This window comes from Amblyomma mixtum, chromosome 5 (genome assembly GCF_055824585.1).
Source record: "Amblyomma mixtum isolate Tamu chromosome 5, ASM5582458v1, whole genome shotgun sequence".
Lineage (NCBI taxonomy): Eukaryota > Metazoa > Arthropoda > Arachnida > Ixodida > Ixodidae > Amblyomma > Amblyomma mixtum.
The window spans coordinates 90,328,208-90,349,617 of record NC_143016.1 but is presented as its reverse complement, the minus strand read 5'-3'; the positions used below and the strand labels follow the sequence as shown (position 1 = coordinate 90,349,617).

Genomic DNA, 21,410 nt, shown 5'->3' with positions numbered 1-21,410 from the left:
AACGCGGCGGCTCAAAGTGGATATGTATTGTGCCTTTATGGAAAACACATGGTCCTGGAAGCCGTGAAGATATTTAAAGCAACTTTAGGTTTCTTTAGGTTAGTTCTTTAGGTTTCTGCTCAGCAAATAAACATCCATTTTGGCTTTGCTATTCTCTCAAAAACGTTTTAAGTAGGAACTACATTTTTCTAGCGTAAAAAGAAAAAGCTCCGAATGCGTCTTCTAACAAAGTTGATTGGACAAACGGCAAGGAGAATATATCTCTTTGGCAGCCACATTTCATTTGTTACACTAAGAATTGTTTACGGAACCACTATTTTAGCAACTTGTAAGCCCACGAGAATACCCAATAAGTTGGTTGCGAAGAATTACTGCATGCTATAAGCGATTATAAGGGCATATTAATAACAAGTTGTTTTTTGGCACATACGAATCGCAAGCGTGTTTAATCCATACTCATAAGACAACTTCAGTTTTGAAAATCGATAACCCTATATTCGCGCTTACCTGTTCTATTGCTCGCGTACTGGGCGATGTCGGCCAGTGTGAAAGGCGGAATTGCGACGTACTCAGCTGTGCTGACTGGCACTGCAGTAAGTAAGAGCACGTGCTCCTGGAGATTTCGCCCAACTGGAAGGTCGGCTACCACAGGAATCTGTGCAGGAGGAGAGAGCATTCACACTAGCGCTAGAATTCAGGGTTCACAACTGAGAAGAGGCGGCCCATGGCGGGTGTGTATAGCCCTGCAAAATCGCGATGACACGCGTGGAAGCCTGTGCGAACGTACAGCCTAGATCAGAAGCTTTCAGGCCATATAATTCGCTTTCCGGCTTTTTAGTAGTGATCATATAGCAGCCCTGAAGCTCTACATTTCGGCACGGGTGCAGAGAAGGCTCGCCTTTTCGTTACTCTTGGTCTTAACGCCACCACTATTGGGCTCCAAAGCAAATGATGTGGGCCGAGGACTTTCGAACAATGCCATTCATGTGGAATGCAGGAAGAAAAAGTAGTCGGATTTTAACGTAATTAAACCGAGTAGATGTGAGAAAGCACGCGTTTAGCCTGGTTGGCTCGTGGTTTTGCTTTGCTTGGTCGTCGGCACGTCTGGCGACAATATTAGACCCAGGTTAAGCTCTGATCGAGTTAAGCTGATCTGATCTGTTCGCGCCGCAGATGGAGGTTGATCAAGACGACGGTGTACGGTGCACCACGCGAGAGTGTGTTGCAGTTGAACACAAGGCGTGAGCGCCTGCGGTGATATGTAGAAAGAGGCAATAAAGAAAAAAAAGGCAGCAATACCAAAGTGCTCTTGTGCAGTGGCCAGCGAAGCTGATCTGTTCACGCCGCCGCGGGTTTGAAAGCCAATCCAAGTAATATTTATTTTATTTCCGCATGGGGCGGTTGCTATGCAATGTTTAGCCAGAGTCACCCTTAATGTCACCCTCCCATTGGCTACAGCTTGCATGACTCTCCTCCGAACTAACTCGAGCTGAGTTACTTCGGCGCTTCACACAGGATACTTGGTTGGAACCACATTAATTACTGCTTTCGCATTAAAATAAGCGGGGTCGTCTCATTTACAGCAAGCCCTGCGCCGGTATATTGATTCTACACCTATCTTTCTTAAACCGTCAATCTCTCTTTACTGCTGGAGCAGGAGATTTTGTACTAGTCTCGCAGAAGGGACTGCGCTACTAGGCTCCCGCATTCAATTTTAACCTTCCGAGGTCTGGTTTAGCACTAGCTTAACTATACCTACTTTCCCGTGAAACTAAATTTTTCGAGCATTCTCTGCTGTTCTGTCACCGCTTCTATTCATGCAGGAGTCCCGCATGCGTTTATTCGAAGCTGCAGTGGTTATGCCCCGCCACACCATGGTTTTCGGCCTCGTAAAAAACTTCATGTTGGAATCACGCCGGTTCTCCCGGTGAAGCATGTACCCCGGTTTCGTTTCACTTGAAAAATTTTTATTTTTTGCGTGTCCGGGGACAGATTGAAGTTAATAATGTCCTGCCGCAAATCAGGACGACCAAACGTATTTGTGCGAGTAATGTAATGGAGATAACAGAAAAGCAGTGGTTTCTCAGGGCGACACAGTACACCACAGGGGCTGAGACGCAGGGGAATGTGGCTGTGAGTCAGGTAAAAAAGTGTGATAAAGAGATTGCAAGAATAGAGGGTCACGGCTGCAGCTGGATAGAGCTGACTAGATATCGATGGGAGAGATCATAGCCTAGAAACAGACAGCTTTTTTTCCTACTACCTTGATGGTGATTCTGGATTCGAGGCCGATCCCTTGAAGTCTGTTCTCTTGCATGTTTGAACCAGAAAAACAGAGCTGATGTGGCTAACTAAGAAGCAATGCATATAACGCACAGGATACCGACTAGAGAACTCCCATGCTTCTTTCAGAGCTTCATCAATTCAGGTGATTTCGCCTCTGTGAAACGTGACATTCAGTGACTACCGACTGCATATTCTACAGCACCTTTGGCGTAGCATAGGTATTGTTTCTTCCTTATATTTGTTAGTTTATGCCTGTCCTGAAAAAAACTCCGAGTAGTGGATGTAAAGCCATTACCATTAAGGCCATAACAATGCCCGGAGATCGATACGAATACCATATAGGCAAATGTCGATAAGCGAGTCATTACAGCGAAGTCCCTGCCATGGATCTTCTGAGCCTATAGCAGTTAATAAATCCTCCTCCTCCTTGGCAGAAGGAAAATGATTATCCCTATAACAGGAGCTGCAAAGATTCCCCTGTACATTACTTCGTGTTCTGTTCAAAGACCAGGTTGTTAAAATTCGGATTACGCTTAAGCTCCGCCTTAAGACTTTGACGCGATAGTGTTAATGGATTTCTTAAGCAGCTTGGGATTTCCTTTGCATATCACTTCACAGACACGGACATTGTCGGTAAAGACACACAAGGCCTTCCTTTAGCCGAATAGAACGAACGTCCTTCAGGGTCCCTATAGGGATCGCGTGTCAGACTCCAGACCCGTTTCACCTCAATTTTCTTTTCAGCGAAATTGGTGTACTTAATATTCTGACATGTCATAATGACGTCTGAGTCATGTCGCGACTTTATCTTCACAATTCATGCGATGCTTTGATACCCGTTCACATTCGCGGCTCCACATGTGACGTATACCAATTCGACATATCCGTATATTCAGGCAAACCGTCGGTGCCGGCGTAGTCGGGTCCTCCGCTGAAAAGGAGCTTTAACGCTACCGCGTTAAAACCACCATACACTTGTTGCTACAGAACGTGACTTATACTGAGGTGAAAACCTCAAGCTTTTAATTTTTGTGAAAATGATTCTACAGTAAATTATTCGACAGATCGATACCACTTTCGGGCTCGACATTTGGATGGCCCCCCGGACTGCTTAGGGGTACCTAAGCTACAGATACGAACACTAAAACCTGATCTTTAGCTGGATCATGACAAAGACCCAGTGCAGGCAGGTCGTCCCGCTTCGGAGACTTAACTTAGGGGTCTTCTTGCACACCTACCAACCGTTACAGTCTACACGAAACAAATCAATGTCCAAGCTTTCAGCCCCAAAAGGTGACGCCGGCAAGAAAGAATTTAGTGTAAATTTAAGCCGTGGATACCTGTAATCGGTCGAGGTCCTCTCTCGGTCCCACACCGGAAAGCATCAAGATCTGAGCCGATCCCACGGTTCCCGCCGACAGGATCACCTCTCGCCGTGCGTTGACTGTCTGGGTTTCTCCATACATTGTGAAGGTCACGCCCACAGCACGGCTTCCTTCCAAGTTCACCTGCGACAAGGGAGATAAAAATTTTGAAGCAATGGCCATTTTTGTGCTTGTGTGGATTATGTTTAGCCGCCAGACACTAATCGCCGAAAGGCTTAGAACAAAGATATGTCAAATCTAGGAGGTAAAAGTAACCTCAAGAAAAACCTTTACTACTGAACAAGAGGTTATGGAAAACTGTGGTAGGCCTTGCACAAATATAAAAGGGTGCATTATTACGAAAATATGTAAGGTGCAGAGGAAAAATTGAGGGAGCGATTAGTCCTAACTTTCTTGAGCGTCACAGCTGTCGGAAAGTTCCGAGAGATCCCGTGCAAGAATTAATGCAATGTAATGTCGGTGCTGTTTTCCGTTCACCTTTCGCACATGATAATCGCACCAAAGTTTCCCTAGGAACTCGGCCCTTCAAACCACGAATGCATTCGTGTCACAGTTTCTCAGCGCTGCCATCAGTGGAGCATCTAGAACACTTTCGGAGCAACTAAAACCGCCTGAGCTCATCGTTGTCTGCTTACCTTGGTAACCTGGCTGAAGAGAGCCACGTGTAGATTTTTGCGATTCCGCAGGATCGGTTGAATGAAAGCCTTGCTGGCGCTTACACGGGTGCCATCCATCATGTTCCCCTGCACACGAGAACAGCCTGCAGAATACAGATTAGTGGAGCTTCATGTGGTAGATCTGTACAAAACATATATCTCACGTGAGGGACTCTGAAATCCAGGGACAGGATAGTGCTTACGCGGGCGGATTATGTGAACTTTCTACTTCATTTCAGTTCATTATCAGCAATCTACCATAAAGCAGAATCGAAAACATCGAAAGCAGATCTTGAGCATGATAATAATGATGATTGTTTTTTTTGCGCTAGGGCCCCCTTTAAAGAAACCTGAGCGTCCTACAAGCGTCCTTGGTTGTCTTGGTTCGTCCTCTACTCTTTAGCAATGAGATTTTCTAAGCAGACCAATACTAGGCTTCTCCGCTTGCGCCGGTAGAGGCACATAAAGCAGCTTTAGTCACCTGACTGCGATGCACCGTTGTAGTCGATGAGCGGATAGCCGGATTCGCTGCACGCTTCCAGGAATATCTGGCTCAGAGGCGTGCTGCCGTTGGCGTAGTCCACTGGCACCTCGCCACCAACGCCATGGTACTCTGCCGAAACAAAACGGAAACCAGAAGCGTAACATTATATATCACCATTCTGTCGTATACTTTCAACACTTTGTGCTTACAAGGACAAATTCCAGACACCCGAAGCCTTGCGTGGTGTCCTGTGGCGTCCGGCTGGTCATGAATTCGTGACTCGACGTCCCTCGCGCCCTTCCCTTAGCTGTCGCGCCTCGCGTCCTCGCGATTTTCGCACCCCGGTTATGTGATCCCTATGGCATACCATAGGCAGGCCACACAAAGTTTTGAGTCTCTTTAAAGAGTCTCTGAGGATAAATAGGTACTTCTGAAGGAACCAGCGCACAAAACACAACGGACAAGAAAAAGGCGGAACACGACGGACAGGAGCGCTGAACTTACAACTTTATTTCGGAAGTACAGATGCAACGTATATATATAGCCATGTCAGGGGGGCGTGCCACACAAGGAAAGAAAGAACAGGTGAAATCTACAAGGTCATGAAGAGACAAGCGACACAAGCAAACCAAAGATCTCAACTAATATAACAAGTGAAGGTGAGAAGTTTCAATGGAGGCAATAAAAACAACAGGGAAAAAAACAAGGAAAAAACGCCAGACCTCGTGAAGATGAAAATTGATACTGATAATAAAAACCGATAAAAACAAAAAGGTAAAAACCAATAAAAGCGATAAAAACAATAAAGTTAACAGGGCAATGGAAATGAAAAAGATAAGATGCCAACAAGTAACACGGCAAAAATACTAAAAATTAAGAAAACATCGCGGAAAAACTAACAGCTAAAAGGTAAAACCCACAGAAACATAAGGTTAAGTCTTGTGTTAAGTCTTGTGCTCAGATAAATAGGTGTTGTCCTTTATCGAAAGGCACTTGTTCCGATCACAAATAGACCACTCTCCCCGGTAACGGAGTTTCTAGAAGCTCATAAAGAACTAATAACGAATTGTAGGTGTCGCCATCATCGACATATTGCGCGAGTAAAATGCGCATGTCGGAACCAGTGTTCTGATGCGGATCCCAGACGCCACGCCGCACCGTTATTTACTTCGAAGTGATCGCAATTGGTTCTCCTCGTTAAGGGCGTCATGTAATGGAATCGACTGGCCAGAATGTTTCTGAAACCACTTATCTCGGCGATAACTTCGTCCATTGCTTCCGGAAAATTGTCAGTGCAGTTGTCCTATAGAAGGAAAAAAAATAACTTAAAAAAATGGCTGAGGCATAACTTGGTTAAGCCTGGAGAATGCGAAGCATCATCGTGTCGCGTAATTTGGAGGCGCACAACCACAGCGACGGCGCGACGTGGGCCCCCGTTTCTCCACTGTCGTGACGTCATCGTGTCACGTGGTGTGACGTCATCTATCACGTGATTTGGAGGCGCACAACCACAGCGACGGCGCGAGGTGGGCCCCCGTTTCTCCACTGCCGTGACGTCATCGTGTCACGTGGTGTGGCATCATCGTGTCACGTGATTTGGAGGCGCACAACCACAGCGACGGCGCGAGGTGGGCCCCCGTTTCTCCACTGTCGTGACGTCATCGTGTCACGTGGTGTGGCATCATCGTGTAACGTGATTTGGAGGCGCACAACCACAGCGACGGCGCGAGGTGGGCCCCCGTTTCTCCACTGTCGTGACGTCATCGTGTCACGTGGTGTGGCGTCATGTATCACGTGATTTGGAGGCGCACAACCACAGCGACGGCGCGAGGTGGGCCCCCGTTTCTCTACTGTTGTGACGTCATCGTGTCACGTGGTGTGACGTCATGTATCACGTGATTTGGAGGCGCACAACCACGGTGAAGGGCTGAAGTGGTAGCTAAAGTAGTATGCTTCGCATAAAAACAGCATGTGGTAAAAATGGGCCATGCGTACGCGGCATCCTGTTTTACTCCGCCGACCGATCAGTGGAGTAACCGGAGTCCGCTGTAATGCTTGACTGTGGCAAACAAGCCAGAGACACCAAAATACTTGCTCTTATAATTTCGTCTGGGGGCTTCTTTTCCGTTTAGGTAACGAGAAAAAATTTGAAAACAGGCTACAGTTTTGTTGTGGAGGAATTCTGTGCAGTAGTCCTCAGTGTGGGCGGAGCTTAATTGTAGACTGAAGTTGCATCCGACTATATAGTGCCCATTTACGGAGCGCGAACAGAAGCTACCTAAGAGCCGGGGAAGAGTCGGCAGCAACAAGATAAGCCCAGCTATACCCTAGAAGTATTGAAGCGCGAACGCCTTTTGATAACTCGGTATACATACAGAACCCATCGCGGTGTACACAAGTTACCACAAGCTGATATGATCGATCCCGCAAAATAGATAATGTAAAACAAATTTCACAGGCCCACACGCGTCACTGCTATTTCATTGCTTGTGCTGTATAAATAGCGTTGAAACCTAGCCCAGCTAGAGAGCAGCGTCGCGCGTTCACGGGCCAAGGAGCAGCGTTCGCGCAGTCCATCTGGACATCGCTCGTATTGCGTTCATTTTAATCCGGTGACATCCATCGATGTCCCTCTCATACACGTTGCGCGTTAGCGTAAATGCAAACAATCGTTTTCGGCTAAGATGACGGCAGTGAACAGATAAAGCTGTGCTTCTGTTGCCCAGTTTTACAAGTGTTGGTGGCAATCCAAGAAAAAAATAATGTTCCGCTTCCTAAAACCGAGAAGATTGTGATACGACAAGCAGAGTGTTCGGCGTGCGGATGATTCCTTTAACATGCTGCTCTACATCCGGGAATGGGGAAGGGTGGAAAGTGGAGAAATTGATGCAATCGTGTAAACGAGAGACGCACTTGGACGCATTCGCTCCGCGCTTTCTTCTGTTATTTTTACAGCGAATGCTGTTATAGCATTGGTTTAGCAGTGTAACCCTGCATTCTACTGTGTGACCTACAGCGTCAGCCGTAAGAATTCATTTGCTTGGTGGATTGCATTAATTTAGTCTAATAAAAGATTTTAATACAATTAATATTAGTTCAATCCAGTTACCACTTGCCAATTCGATTGCCACCTGCCAACCCAAACATGGCAGGTGCAATGTGGAGAAAGGGAAATCACCCTCTTCACTTTTAAGGAAGAGGAGGGAGAGATAAAGTGCTAGAGGGGAGAGAGGATAGCCTAGTCACTTGGGAGGTTATGGTGAGAGCGGAGGATTATGGCTGCCACGGGAAAAGCCCAGAGATTTCAAAGCCGCGCTTTGGTCGTGATTACTGTTGGTGAGAATGGTAAGCGAGTTATGACAGGTGCGTGATCGCTCCCACCTGGATTGCCTTAGATGCTCTGTTTGAAATCTCGAAAAAGGGATTCTGAACTAAAAGATAAATCTATGCAGCCCATTTTTTCTGAGTTTAGGAAGCAGTACCTAGGCTTAACAGTGTTCAGCAAACAAACGCTAATACACATCATAAAATCCTCTATAACCTGACCTCTAGCTGTTTTTTTTATTTGCTTCCAAGCAAGAATACGCGTTACTACTCACCTCTGGCTGCGCGGCAGAGCGCACCACCGTCAAAGAACGACGGTGAGCCTGTACGCATTTATTAATCAGGCGGTTTCGTTCCCCTCCAAAGAGTTCGCACGGACGATATGCAGCCGTGGTCTTCACCTCGGCTGATTGTGCAGTGTCCCTGCGTCTTTGCATATACAGTATTTTGTGGGATAACCTTGTACCCATTTGAGGAAACTGGTGGATAGCGTGATAGTGAGAGTCGAAATCACCAGCTCCCAAAGCCGATGCGGGTGCTCTACCTCTGGGGGGCTATACGTGGGTGGCCCGAGCCTCTATGTGCTCGGGAACCCCCGGTGTCGGCACTCATCATCATCTCCATTTTACAGATGCCTCCGCGGGGACTTGAAAGTCGCGTAAGTACTGTCCATGTGTATTCCTTGCCTCTTTATGTAGCGCTTCGCCAATCACGCAACCATAACTAGACCAGCATCGAATTATGTTTGTTAAGACCCGCATGTGGGCCAAGAACTTTCTTGTGCCGGATCATTTATGCGCGGTTTTTATAACTACTGGAAATTTTGGTTTTGGTTTGGTTTGTTGCCGTTTTTTATATTGCGAGATGTAAAAAAGACTTCTATAAGAGGATTACTTATAAAGTGGAAAGCTTCTTCGCTCAGCCTCACGATGACGACAGAAACTGGAAGAGGAGGACGGCGAGGGGAAGACGCGGGCCCAAGCTTTAGCATAAAGGTATTCAACTTCAGCTTACGCCTTACTGCGTAGAAAGTCTGCTAAGCAAGTGTCGTTGGCTATCAGTCACCATGGGTCAGAATATAGCGACCAATGCCGATGTCGCCTATTTGTAGAAACTGGTAGTTGTATAGCACCCTCTGCTTGCGCTGGAGACCACTCACCATCCACGTTCCCAGCCCGGTAGTCCTCAATGTCCTTGAAGTGCGGCAGGACGTCTTCGTATGCCCACCCTTTGGCCCCGTACTCTCGGGCCCAGCGGTCGTAGTCGCCCTTGTTGCCGCGAACGTACAGCATGAAGTTTAGCACGCTGCTGCCTCCAAGGACTTTGCCTCGGGGTATGCCGCATCGCTGCGCGTGAAAGAAAACAGACACAAAAAGCATCCTCTCAAGAAAGTGCAAAAGCGGAAATGCATTTCGTGCAGCAATGGCATAAGCAAAAAAAAAAAAAACATTCACGAAGCATTCTCTTACATTCTAGTGGTTACATTATGAAACCACAGCACATTGATTTTGAGTACTTATTGCTGTCTGCTGAAATCTAGCGGTTTTATATAATATTTTCTGGTTCCTGCCTTTGGATGTTGCCCTAGGAAGTCCATCATCTCAACAAGCAAACGCACACACGCACGCACGCACGCACGCACGCACGCACTTACAGATATACACGAACAACTGCGGAGCTGTAGGCATTGTATCTAATTCACAAAGTTTATGGTGTACGTTACACAGGTTTGCGACAGGCCGGCGCCTGTGCGCTATCTAGCCAGGAGGGCAACCACAATGCTGGCACGATTTCGCGCAGTCACAGACAGTCTTATCGGGGCTCTCAAACTTGAAGCAAGGCATCTGCACTCACTTAATCAGTTTTGGCAACAGTCTTGATTGTTCAGGAAACAATGGCCACTGCCAGGCGCAGCCGGTACTCTGTTACTCACAACCCATGACGAAAACACCACGGAGCTATCTTCCATTCAAAGCATGCATCATTTCATAGCCACAGTTCTTCGCCACTTTTATGCAAAGAAAGCTAGGATATCATACGGAAGTAAGAGGCTGCATCCTACAAAAACAGGTGGCATGGCTTAGTCTCAGTCTCGTTGCTTTCGGCATGTACACGCAAGACATATTTTCTCAGAGGGCTACGGTGCGTAGCGAATCAAAAGTAAACGAAAGAGCTTCTGGGCGCTTTGGAACATTGAAAGACATGGTGCTACAAGGATCAACAACGGCAGCTTGTGAATCAGCGCACAGTTTCTCACCTCCGCGTATTTTTCAGCCTACTGACTATAACCGCAATCAGATCAAGCCCTCTCAACGTTATTCGCTGGTGTCTTTTTGGGTACAAAGATTCCGCTGGTGGTAACGTACGCAATGTCAGCCTTAATTATGAACACTACTTATCCGAATTGGCAAAATATTTAGGAAAATTCCCCAAAGTGGAGCAGATTTGTAATAAGGAAGTAATTACCCATTGGCATAACAACCGAAGCGCAGCAACGGCAGCAAAGGAAAGCTAATAGCTTCCTGAGAAACTTCCTATTTAAAGAAAAATTCGTCCCAGTCCGTTGTTCGAACACGGGACCGCCGCTTCACCGGAGCAGACGCTCTACCAAATGAGCTAACCGAGACGGCAAGAGTATGGTACGGCGAGAGCGAATAAATAACTCCAAATGGGAGCAATGTCGCTCAGATGTTTAGGCGAATCCCCAAGATGGAGTAGATTTGTAACAAGGGAGCAATTACTCATTGTCATCCACCCAAGCGCAGCCTTGCGGCTACAATGGAAAGCTACAAAGGAAAGGTTTAGCTTTCCTTTGTAGCCGCAAGTCTGCGCTTGTGTGGATGCCAACGGGTAATTACTCCCTTCCGGTATCCGAATCGGCGACTGGTTTCAGATGTAAATTCGTTTCTGGTTACTGCATTGTACATGTCCCATACTTTCCAAACGGTTTCAGGGCAGAGAGTTTTCTCCTGTGCCATGGAGTGCGGCTCTTGATTCCTCCTAAAGCAGAGAATTTTTCTTCTCAGTAGTTTTATGTGCTGTAAACGCGATTTGGCCTCCTTTTTATAGCTCTGCACCAATGCGGATGGCCAGCAACCATCCGTTTACAGTTTATGTAGACAATTTCTTGGGGTTGGTTTTCAGGCGGATTGTATTGAAGCCAGTTAGGTGTTCAGCCAGACTTCTGATTCATTCTCGGTCAGCGTCTTAGCTTCCTCGCTTAAGCATCTCATTATACCGGGTGTTGTAGCGAAAACCTTTAGAAATTAGAAAGCCGATTTCCCTTGGCGCTGTGGCTCCACAAAATTTGCTTTTTCGGCTAGTTACGTGCACTGGAGGGGTTGCTTACCTGCATGCTTTCGAAAGCCTATGTATTTTCGCACGATGCAGCCAGATTGGTAGAGAGACAGCGGCGAGGGTAACCATGCTTTCGAAATTCTAAAAACTAATATGGCTATTACTAACGACTGGCTACAAATTTCTAATTACAATTAGATGCCTAACTCTATTAGTTAAATAGTTAATTATTAAAAGATTAGTTAACCAGCTCACTACTTAAAACGAGTCATCTCTTTTCTGTGTCCGCCAACACTGGTAACACTGTGCCGCAAAAGCCATGTTTTTACCCCAGAAAGCCTATCTATAAAATTTTTTGAAAGTGTTCGATGAAACACCTGGCGTATTGAACCATAAGATTAAGCGAGTCGAATTCACCCACGCAGACGCCAGCGCGTACATTGTGCTGCGTACGCTTTGAAGACTACTAAGTGTTTTCGAACTATGACGACGCCGTGGTGCGCGCTTTGATATTTTGGGAGCTCTCCCGCTGTCTCGGGCCATTGGCCCTTGGTCTCGCAGAATATCTTTGCCAACACGTGATAATATTACCCGTGTAGAAGTCGACCCTCCGCGAAAACTGGAGGCTGCCGGAAGCAGAAATTGGCGGCGATTATTCATGGCTGCCGGATTTCACGGTACATGCTAGAGTAAGCCGTCCGAGTTCATCTTACTTGTTCCCGGTACGACAGGCAAGCGTTCTTCTGGGGCACGGTCTGGTAGGCCCAGTCGTCGTGGCCTCCCAGGTTGAACGGTGCGGCTATCGGAATCTGGCGGGAGGCCGTCTCCAGGCCTCCGGCTTCCAGAAGAAGTACCGAGACGTTGGGGTCAGCAGACAGCCGGTTCGCGATCACACAGCCCGCCGAACCACCACCCACTGCATGGAAAGACATATCGAACCAGGAGGAAGCAACAGCATAGCTTAAATTTCTTTCTTCAAAAGTATCAAGTGAAGTTCCGAGCTCTATTTATTATCCTATAAACACAGGTTGTTTAGCCTAACGAGGGTCGCATTCAGTGCGCAGCAGATCCAGCAGTAGCATCGAAGCCGCCGCGCTGGCTCAGTGGCTATGGTGCTCGGCTGCTGACCCTATAGAGACGTGGGATCGAATCCGGCCGTGGCGGTCCAATTTCGTTGGAGGCGAAATTCTAGAGGCCCGTGTGCTGTGCGATGTCAGTGCACGTTGAAGAACCCCAGATGGACGAAATTTCCGGGGCCTCGGAGTCTCTCATAGCGTGAGTCGCTTTGGGACGTTAAACCACATAAACTAAACTAAACTAAGCAGTACCATCATAAAGAGATCTACCGAAAGAATTCTAGAAGGTATAGTTGTTTTAATCTGCATTTAACGTATATCTCCAATAAGTATGTAGTGCAAATAACCTCGAAACTCCTTCCGTCTCTTGTAGTTCCTACTAAAATGAGGATATTTCCTTTTCTAATGAAGGTGTACTGAATGTGATGTTGGGTTTGAACACTAAAAAGAGCTGCAGACCAAATGCGATAGCCAACTCATTTCTCGTTCGGTGTTCTGACGTCACTATTTTTCGAAAATCTCTTTTACACCGCACTTTCTTCGTGACAGAAGCAAGAGAAAATTCTCCCTCTGCATAAATCCTGTATTATAGAGATAATGCACAACCTGTTTCACTGACATGCCATTCACGTAAATTGCTAAAACGTATAATGTTCAAGTGTATGATATTTTTCGTCGGGGCCTAAAATGTCCTCATTATTCTCCAGCATGGCTTTCAGAACCACCCACAATTAGCTGAATTCTCTCATGACAATTGCCGTTTTCTTTATATGGGTGAACAGGCTGATTGTGTATTTATAGACTTATCGGAGACGTTTAGCTCGGCTCGTCACTCTTCCAAAAGCTTAACTCTAAATAAAAAAATTTCTGCCTCTCCCGTAACCGAGAGTAGAGTAAGTATGAAATGTTTACGGGCATAACACGAAGCGTACGCGGACACGACGAGACGCAGGCCTGACAAGAATGTACTACATGCAACGCGTTCGAAACTGTCTAAAGTACCGTCTTTGTCAAAAGTAACAAGGCTGCACGGTTTGCTTCCAGCTTGCATAGTGGAGCCCTTGTGGTTTTCCTAAAGATGAAAACGGGTTGGAAGGCAAGAAGACCCCCAGTCCTTACCTTTAACGACCATTTCATCTTCAGGGAAGCTGTGAGGGCTACACTGTACGAGCTAGAAGCAAACCATGCAGCCTGGTTACTTTTGACAAAGACTGTACGTAGAGGCGAAAGCGTTTTCCGCACCACTTTGCCTATGTGACACTGGTGACGTTACCACTGAATTACGTCACACATAATTGATGACGAAGTAATGACAAATTACTTATTAGTAACGAATTAGTGACTAATTGCTGATTAATGACTAATTAATTAACTGCTAATTGATTACTTAAGCTTCGCCTTTAGGAGTGGAACGCGACAGCGTGTTGTAGCGCTGCCAGCCAGTCCACAGAACGCCACCACCCGTTCGGCGCGATGCCTTGACCTTTGAACGCAAGGCTTTTTGAGCAAAGGAAATGACGCAGTAGTTCTCTGTCATCACGGTGGACACCCGAACCGCACCGTACAGGAAGAGAGGACCGTCACCACCCGTTCGGCGCGAAGCTACCGGCGCTTGTATGCCGGTCCTGTAGGAGGGCTTAGAGAGTCTCGTTAAATCTCGTACGGTGCCCGGATGCTCTCGTTTCAGTGCCCGGATGTCGGCTCTCGGTCTCGGCGTGACGTCACCACACTGCCGACAACGGGAGCTAAATTTCTCTAAGCGGCCTTCTCTCAAAGCCCCTAACAGATCACGTATGACAACGAAGTGTATTGTGGCATCTATGTGCTTTTTGCACGCGTTATTAGAAATCGGAAATTATAATTCCGTGCATTATCAAATGCACAGCTCGACTGATATCTTGATAAACATTGAGAAGACACTGGCAGCAGTTATTTTTTGTGACTCGTTTTGGAGAGCAACCGGCGCTTGTATGCCGGTCCCGTAGGAGGGCTTAGAGAGTCTCGTTGAATTTCTATAAGTCTCGTACGGTGCCCGGATGTTCTCGTTTCAGAGCCCGGATGAGTGGGTTTCAGTGCCCGGATGATGGATCTCGGTCTCGGCGTGACGTCACCACACTGCCGAAAACGGGCGCTAAAAGCATTTCATGCTTAAAAACTCAACTTTTGACGTTTTAATAGCTAGTCCTCTTGCCCAACGTTCGCTATACATGCATTTCTCTTCAACTAAACGACCGGCCGCAACGGGATTCGTGGATCCTTAGTAAGCAATAAGCTTTGACTCGACATTTTTTGTTTCGCTTTAAGACCTAAAAGGAAGCGGACACTCTTATCAGCGAATTTTCTATGATCGAGAGCGCGAAGCCGGAACTTCTGCCTTCGCGGTTGCCTAAGGGCTTACAACAGGCTTCCCGCTGCACGACCACCCGGTATGGGCGCCACATGTTTTGCTCTGATTGCCGCTGGCTCGGCCACGACGTGCCTTTTATGTAGTCCTGCTGGGCTACCCTTGCTCTTAGGTGGTCACGAGCCAAATACAGCCCAGGAGTGCTTTTGCGAATGTCACATTATCATCACCCATGCTGCGCGCGTTTTCCCTTGTCAGTGTTCTTGTCTCGAAGCATAACGCCCCACCAGACCGCAACCTTCGGACGCAGCACTGTTCTTCCTTGTGCTCACAGCAGATAGGCCGATGTTAGGCGGTAAACAATCTGATGCTGCAGTAAAGACCTTGAAGAGTGGCAGCTATCAATGGGGCAAAGGCTGTCAGTGCAGCTGCCCTGTCACCGTGTCTGAAGCGCCAGACGCTTCAACATGTGAGGTGTCATGGCACTCTGCGGGAGGTGAAAATTATCTCCTGTGTTTTGCTTATTTAAAGCCCCCCTGAGCGCCCTGATTAAATGTTTGCGTATAAACTGGGAAGGCAGCAAAAAATATCACAACAATCACAATCTGATTAAAAAAAAAGAGCGCCACAGCCTCTTGTCAGCACACCCAAAAAAAAATGAATAATTGCGCCGCTAGGATTGTATGTTTTAATATATTATTCAAAGCACAGATCAGGCCTTTAAATTTACTTCTGTGAGACTCGATGGCGATTTTAAACTGCAAACTGTTCCATTCGATGTTTGTGTGTGGTCTAAATGACTTCGTGAAAATGGGTGTGCGACATGTGGCGTGTTTTACTTTGTAAGGATGATCACGGCGTAAAAATTTGGTGGTGGTGGTGGAAAACATTTATGTACAAATACACTTCAGGATGTTATGCATGAGTTGACCCAGAGGGCGCCAGCCCTTACAAGTATTAGGTGGAGGTCCCTAGTTCGGGATCCCAGTGGCGTCGGCCGCCGCCCGGGCCCGCGCGACCAAGGCCTGTTGGCCCTGCAGGTAAGAGCAGCCGAGCAGGGTCGCCTCCCAGACCCCCCCGGGGTAGGGTAGGGGCGAGGGGGGATAGCAGGGTTACAAGGACAGGCCCACAGCATGTGGTAGATGTCCGAAGACTTCTCCGCACAGTGCGGACAGCTGCCCGAGAAAGAAGGGTCGATGTGTTTGAGAGCTGCCGGGCACAGCAAAGTATTAGTATAGAGGTGAAGCAGAAGCCGCTCCTCCGCCTTTGAGAGACCTTTACACGGGCGGGGATAAAGACTGTAGCCAAATTGATAAAGTAATACAATGTCTTTGAAGGTGTAAGCTGGAGTGAATTCGAGTTCCTGATCGTCGGGGTCGGAGGGGAATGTCCGGTGAGAGAGCGCGCGGGCGGCGGCGTCAGCTCCCTCATTTCCCTCAAGGCCCATGTGAGCAGGAGCCCAAACGATACGCCGGTGAGCGGGGTCCCCGGTGTAGACGCGGTTTTGGAGACTGCGGTAGGCTAGATACTTCACTTCACTTCACTTTATTTCCTTAAAGACACCACTTTGGGGGTATTACATAAGGGGTGGGAGTACAAATATAGGTTTAATATGATTGCTTACATGATATTTATGAAATGCATATTTAAATTGTTCACAAAACTTGATTGGCAGGTGATGGCATCAACGTCGTGGGGAAGGCCATTCCAGTCTTTAGCAGTGCGAAGAAAAAAGGATGCGGAAAAAGTGACGGTGCGGGCGCGTTGGCATGACACTTGCAGTGGATGGCCGGTGCGATGAGATATGCGAGCGGGCGGTGTGATATAGGGTTGCTGTCCGAGGGAACTGTAAAAAAACTTATGAAACAGACTAAGAGAAGCAATGCGACGACGATGGGCAAGAGTTGATAAACCTGATTGTCGTTTAAGTGACGATACACTGATGTCGTATGAATAGGCAGAATGAATGAACCTCGTGGCGCGATTTTGGACAGATTCTAGTGAACTGATGAGATATGCTTGTTGCGGGCTCCAGATAGCAGATGCGTATTCTAGTTTTGGTCGAATGAGTGATTGGTAGGCGAGAAGTTTAATACTTTGAGGGGCGTGCTGTAGATGACGTTTCAAAAAACCCAATGACCGGTTAGCTGATGCGATGATGTTCGTTACATGAGAACGCCAGGAGAGATCCTGGCACAAGGTGACACCTAGGTACTTGTCTGAGTATACAGATTCTAGTGGAACGTTAGCAACTGAGTAAGGGAAAATATGGGGGTTACGCCGGCGGTGAAAAGATACGAGTTTACATTTGTTAGGATTAAGCGACATTAGCCAGTCATCACACCAGGCATGCACTGTGTCAATGTCGTTTTGGAGCTGTGATTGGTCAAAGGTGTTAGAAATCGTGTGGTAAATAACGCAGTCGTCTGCAAACAGACGAACATTGCAAACCAGGTTTGAGGGTAAGTCGTTAATATAGATTAAGAATAGGAGGGGAGCAAGTACAGAACCTTGGGGTACGCCTGATGTTACTGGAAGAGGGTTGGAACTCTGGCTGTTAACGAGAACAAACTGGGAGCGGTTAGAAAGGAATTCTTCGATCCACAATAAGACGTTAGGATGCAGTTTTAGCATGGTTAGTTTTAGCAGTAAACGCCTATGGGGAACTTTATCAAATGCTTTAGCAAAGTCTAGAAAAATAGCGTCAGTTTGTAAATTTAGGTCGAGGTTAGAGTGAACGTCATGAAGAAAGACGGCCAGTTGAGTTTCACATGACAAACCCTTGCGAAACCCGTGTTGTGAGGGATGAAAGAAGTTGCTAGCGTCAAGAAAGTCCATGATTTGAGAATAGATGACGTGTTCCATGATTTTGCAAGGTATGCTGGTTAATGATATCGGACGGTAATTTAAAGGAGAATATTTGTACCCAGATACGGTACCCAGCCCTGCTCGACGTTCTGACAGGCCCCTCGCGAGTTGGAAATAATTGATTTAAAGTGGGATCAGATGCAGCCAACGCAACGGGGACCTAATCCGCGTGTGTTATGTCATGTCAGATTCCTGAATGAAGTATTCGTAAAGCGATGAATGATGTTGAATTTTCTGAAATAGCGAAATACATAGACATTTTTGGCGGGAAGGCACTTCTCGTAATTGAGCGCATGCATTTAAATACGCGACGCTTCTGTGACGTGAGCTGTCAGATAAACTAAACGTATATCACAGGATTTTGCAAACCTTCATCTTATGTGTGGCGTAAGTTTGGTCTGCCGTCAGATGCGTATTCTACGTTTCGATGGATTGAAGGGGTGAATGCAAGTTTGCTTAAGTGGGCACGAATGTGTTGAAGGCTGCGCTGAACAAAAGCCAAGGAGTGGTTAGCAGACGCAAGTGTGAGATCAATATGGCGACGCCAGGATACATCAGGCTGCAAGTAGAATCCAAGACTCTCGTATGTAGCTGCAAATTCAACTGCTTCATTGTTAATATTGTAAGAGCTCCTAAACCAGTTTAAATAATTAGTGAATGAGCACTCCTTACCTGCTCTCTCTTGTGCGCAACAAGGTTGGCAGTCTTACGCATGAGAAGCGCACTTTTTAACGGTAGTTGCGTATTTATCGACCACCATGGCTCTTTAGCTGTCAGGTTTCCCCGAGAAAAGGCAGGAAGACAGAGCGTTTAAAGTACTTGTAATCCTAGCCTGTATTCCCAAGCGTCTCCTCAGGACTTCTTGAACAACAGTAGTGAAGCTTCAGCCTCCAAAGAAAAGAAAACGCCGAAAGGAAGCAACAAAAGAAACACCACGCACGGTGAGGAATCCGCCGGCTTTTCGAGATGTTTTCATGGGACGGGCCACACCTTGCTTTTGTTTTGCCATTTAGCAAGTTTCGTTCGAAAACGCGAAAAGCAAAGGAGGTTGGGTAGCACTCAACGCACACAGAGAATACAAGTTCGTCCCATAGATTTTTCAATTCACTTTATCCTCCAACCTGGTGATTGAGGCTTTTCAAGTATACTGCTGCAGCTATTAAGCAGGTTTAGTATCAGTTTTCAACAGGTATTTTTGGTCCTTTAAAAAGAAGGGCAAACGCTTGTCACGGGAAATCATTGAAGCTGAATGTATTTTCCTGTTGGAAGATGACTGTGTGAGTAGCCCTTCCGTCACGCTGTTGCCAAAGGAGCTTGCATATCTGGCTGATACGCTTTGCTAGCGAATGGTTCGATGGTGCATGTGTGATAAGTCGGTATATAAACCACCGAAATAAATCGTTGTTGGAAGTTAGCGCTGTGTGTGCGTGTGTCTGTCTTTCTCGTCTTTTTGCGCTTCATTTTTACCCTTGCTTTAAAAAGGGCTGTTTTTTTTTTTTTTTTTACTGTGACAGGAAATGCTGTCGCGACCGTTGCTGCTTTTGAAAAGCAGAGATTCATCCTCAGTTGCACCACGGCCGTCATAAAAATCTCCACCAAACGATGCCGATGCCCTCAGTCTACAGCATGCTCGGCAATGGCCATTAAGCAGTGACACACAGCGAGATGGTAAAAGCGTTGTAGGTTGCTGTTCTCTCTGCAATGCGGCCTTGACTCGAAGCCTAATGCTTCTCGCGTTAAGAGCACGAAACACGGGAGAAGTCATACGGAAAAAGGGTGCCGACGTGAGATTGCTCGAGCGGTCTGTCAAGTATCCCCCTGCGTGCGTCTTCTGTGTTCAGAAATACCGTGGCGCTACGCTAGTCAAGTCCTGCCCAGTTGTTCGCCTTAGTCATTCTTAACGCGAACCAGCCGCATGGAAAGCCAGAAACACGTCACGGCTGCTGTAATAGTCGTAGTGAAAACCGTACTCTCCAAAATATCCGCGAAAGTTTAGTATTCGTCAGTGTTTTTGGAATTATGCGTAATTCAGTGCGCTTTTAGTACAGTGTCTTCTTCGCACTTTCAAGTCGCCTCCTTGCAAACTGTGGCTCCAGGACGAGTATATGATTAAGGGTTATGATTAAGCATGATTAAGGGGTATGATTAAGCATGTGATTAACGGCAAAGCTGGCATCCAGCAGCACGAGGAATAGCATGAGTGCCACCACTGCATATGCCAGCTGATGAACGTGCCGTTTATAATTCGAGCGGTGACTCGCTAAAGCTACTGGTGTGAACAGTAACCAGTAGTGCTGCTAAGCCACCGCTCGACATGGGAGTTCCATGAAAGGACGATCGGTTGTTTGAAGGCGTCAGCGGTGCAACTTTTTGCCTTTTTGCTGCCTTTAGCGCGGCCCATGCCTGCCGTGCTGCATGATTTGCACTCTGCGTGAAAAGTGCCTAACGGGCTTAGCAAGACCATACCTCTGTGCAAGTAGGTTCCGCATAATGTTTGCACAGAAACTCGAAACCGTGCACAGGCCAATGATGAGGCGCAAGACACTCCCTTCTGAACCCTTATGTTGTCGCGTTTAATATTTTTCGCTCCTCTGCGCTTGATACCCAAGACGCAGAAGCATTCGGGACATCTGAGCGTACAACTGAATGACTTAACTACATCAGCGTCTTGTTCCTCACCGATAACGTAGTCGTACTCCGGCCGCAGCTCCCCGAGCTCGTAGTCCTCCAAGACGGGGAGGTCAGTGAATGGCACGTGCACAACAAGATTGACCAGGGCAAAGAGAAGAGCCAAGGCACTCTGCGGGGACGCTCCCCGACCAGCGACGTCCATAGCAGCAATGTATCCGCCGGTCGTATCTGTCTGCTTTCCTTCCACTGAATGAGCGTCGACCTTGCGGCTTCCGCCGTTCCTCTGTTTGTGCTAGTAAGTGAAAGAGCTGCGGCGGGGGAGGGTATCTAGAGACGGAAAGCCTGACCGAGTGTAAAAACCCGCCCGGCGGGATCAAGGTGTGTCATTCGGCTGCTGAAACAGCAACATCGCCGCTTGACAGGATAATCGGCAGTGTGACGTGGCAAAGGGCATGAATTGTTTCAGGACTGCCAGTAGAACCTTTCTCAACTAGCCCAAATGAGGCAGCAAAAAGAGAGGCAAGAAAAAAGACAACAAAAGCATAAAAGTGCTACACATAGCCTTGAAACTATAAAACTAAGCTTTATTTCTGGAAAGGAGGTCAAAGCACTGCTGAACCTAATCAAAATAAAATTACAAAAAGGGGGAAGTGAAGCGACGTGGTGATTTATCACAAGTCAATGTGCAACATACGTGCCATTTTTAGTGACCGCAAATATTTTGTCGAGAGTACGAAGGACGAGTGTACATGTGCAGAGATATTTGTCGGTACACTTGAAAATGTCTTCCACCTGCGTGACATGCCCCGTCAGTTTTTGTGTCGCTTTTTGAGGCTACGTTTGCTAAGCCAAACAGACAGCATCATTTTTCTAAGCTGAGGAATTCAACCCAAAACCGAAAATTACAGCGTTGTCAGAGGAAGCCGCAAAAATATTGAAAAATCTACAGAGAAAGTTTCCTACATTCGAATCGGAGCGAAAGCACGGATTTGTGCTACGTAGAGGACGACGTTGAACAGGCAGTGCCGCGGGATAGAGCAGGTAGAACTTAATGAAGAC

General features: G+C 47.0%; 1 protein-coding gene across 1 annotated transcript in view; it reads right to left on the bottom strand.

The window, feature by feature from the left end:
* LOC149342989 (glucose dehydrogenase [FAD, quinone]-like) overlaps positions 1-20,619 on the bottom strand; it is a 28,204-nt gene extending 7,585 nt beyond the window's left edge. The window contains exons 1-7 of the mRNA XM_089545538.1: positions 20,400-20,619; positions 12,146-12,348; positions 9,295-9,481; positions 4,809-4,940; positions 4,307-4,431; positions 3,627-3,794; positions 508-655 (exon numbers count right to left, since the gene is read on the bottom strand). Of these exons, the coding sequence (XP_089401664.1) occupies positions 508-655; positions 3,627-3,794; positions 4,307-4,431; positions 4,809-4,940; positions 9,295-9,481; positions 12,146-12,348; positions 20,400-20,553 (1,117 nt within the window). The 5' untranslated portion in view covers positions 20,554-20,619. The remainder of the gene's footprint in view (positions 1-507; positions 656-3,626; positions 3,795-4,306; positions 4,432-4,808; positions 4,941-9,294; positions 9,482-12,145; positions 12,349-20,399) is intronic.
* Between the last annotated feature and the right edge of the window lie 791 nt (positions 20,620-21,410).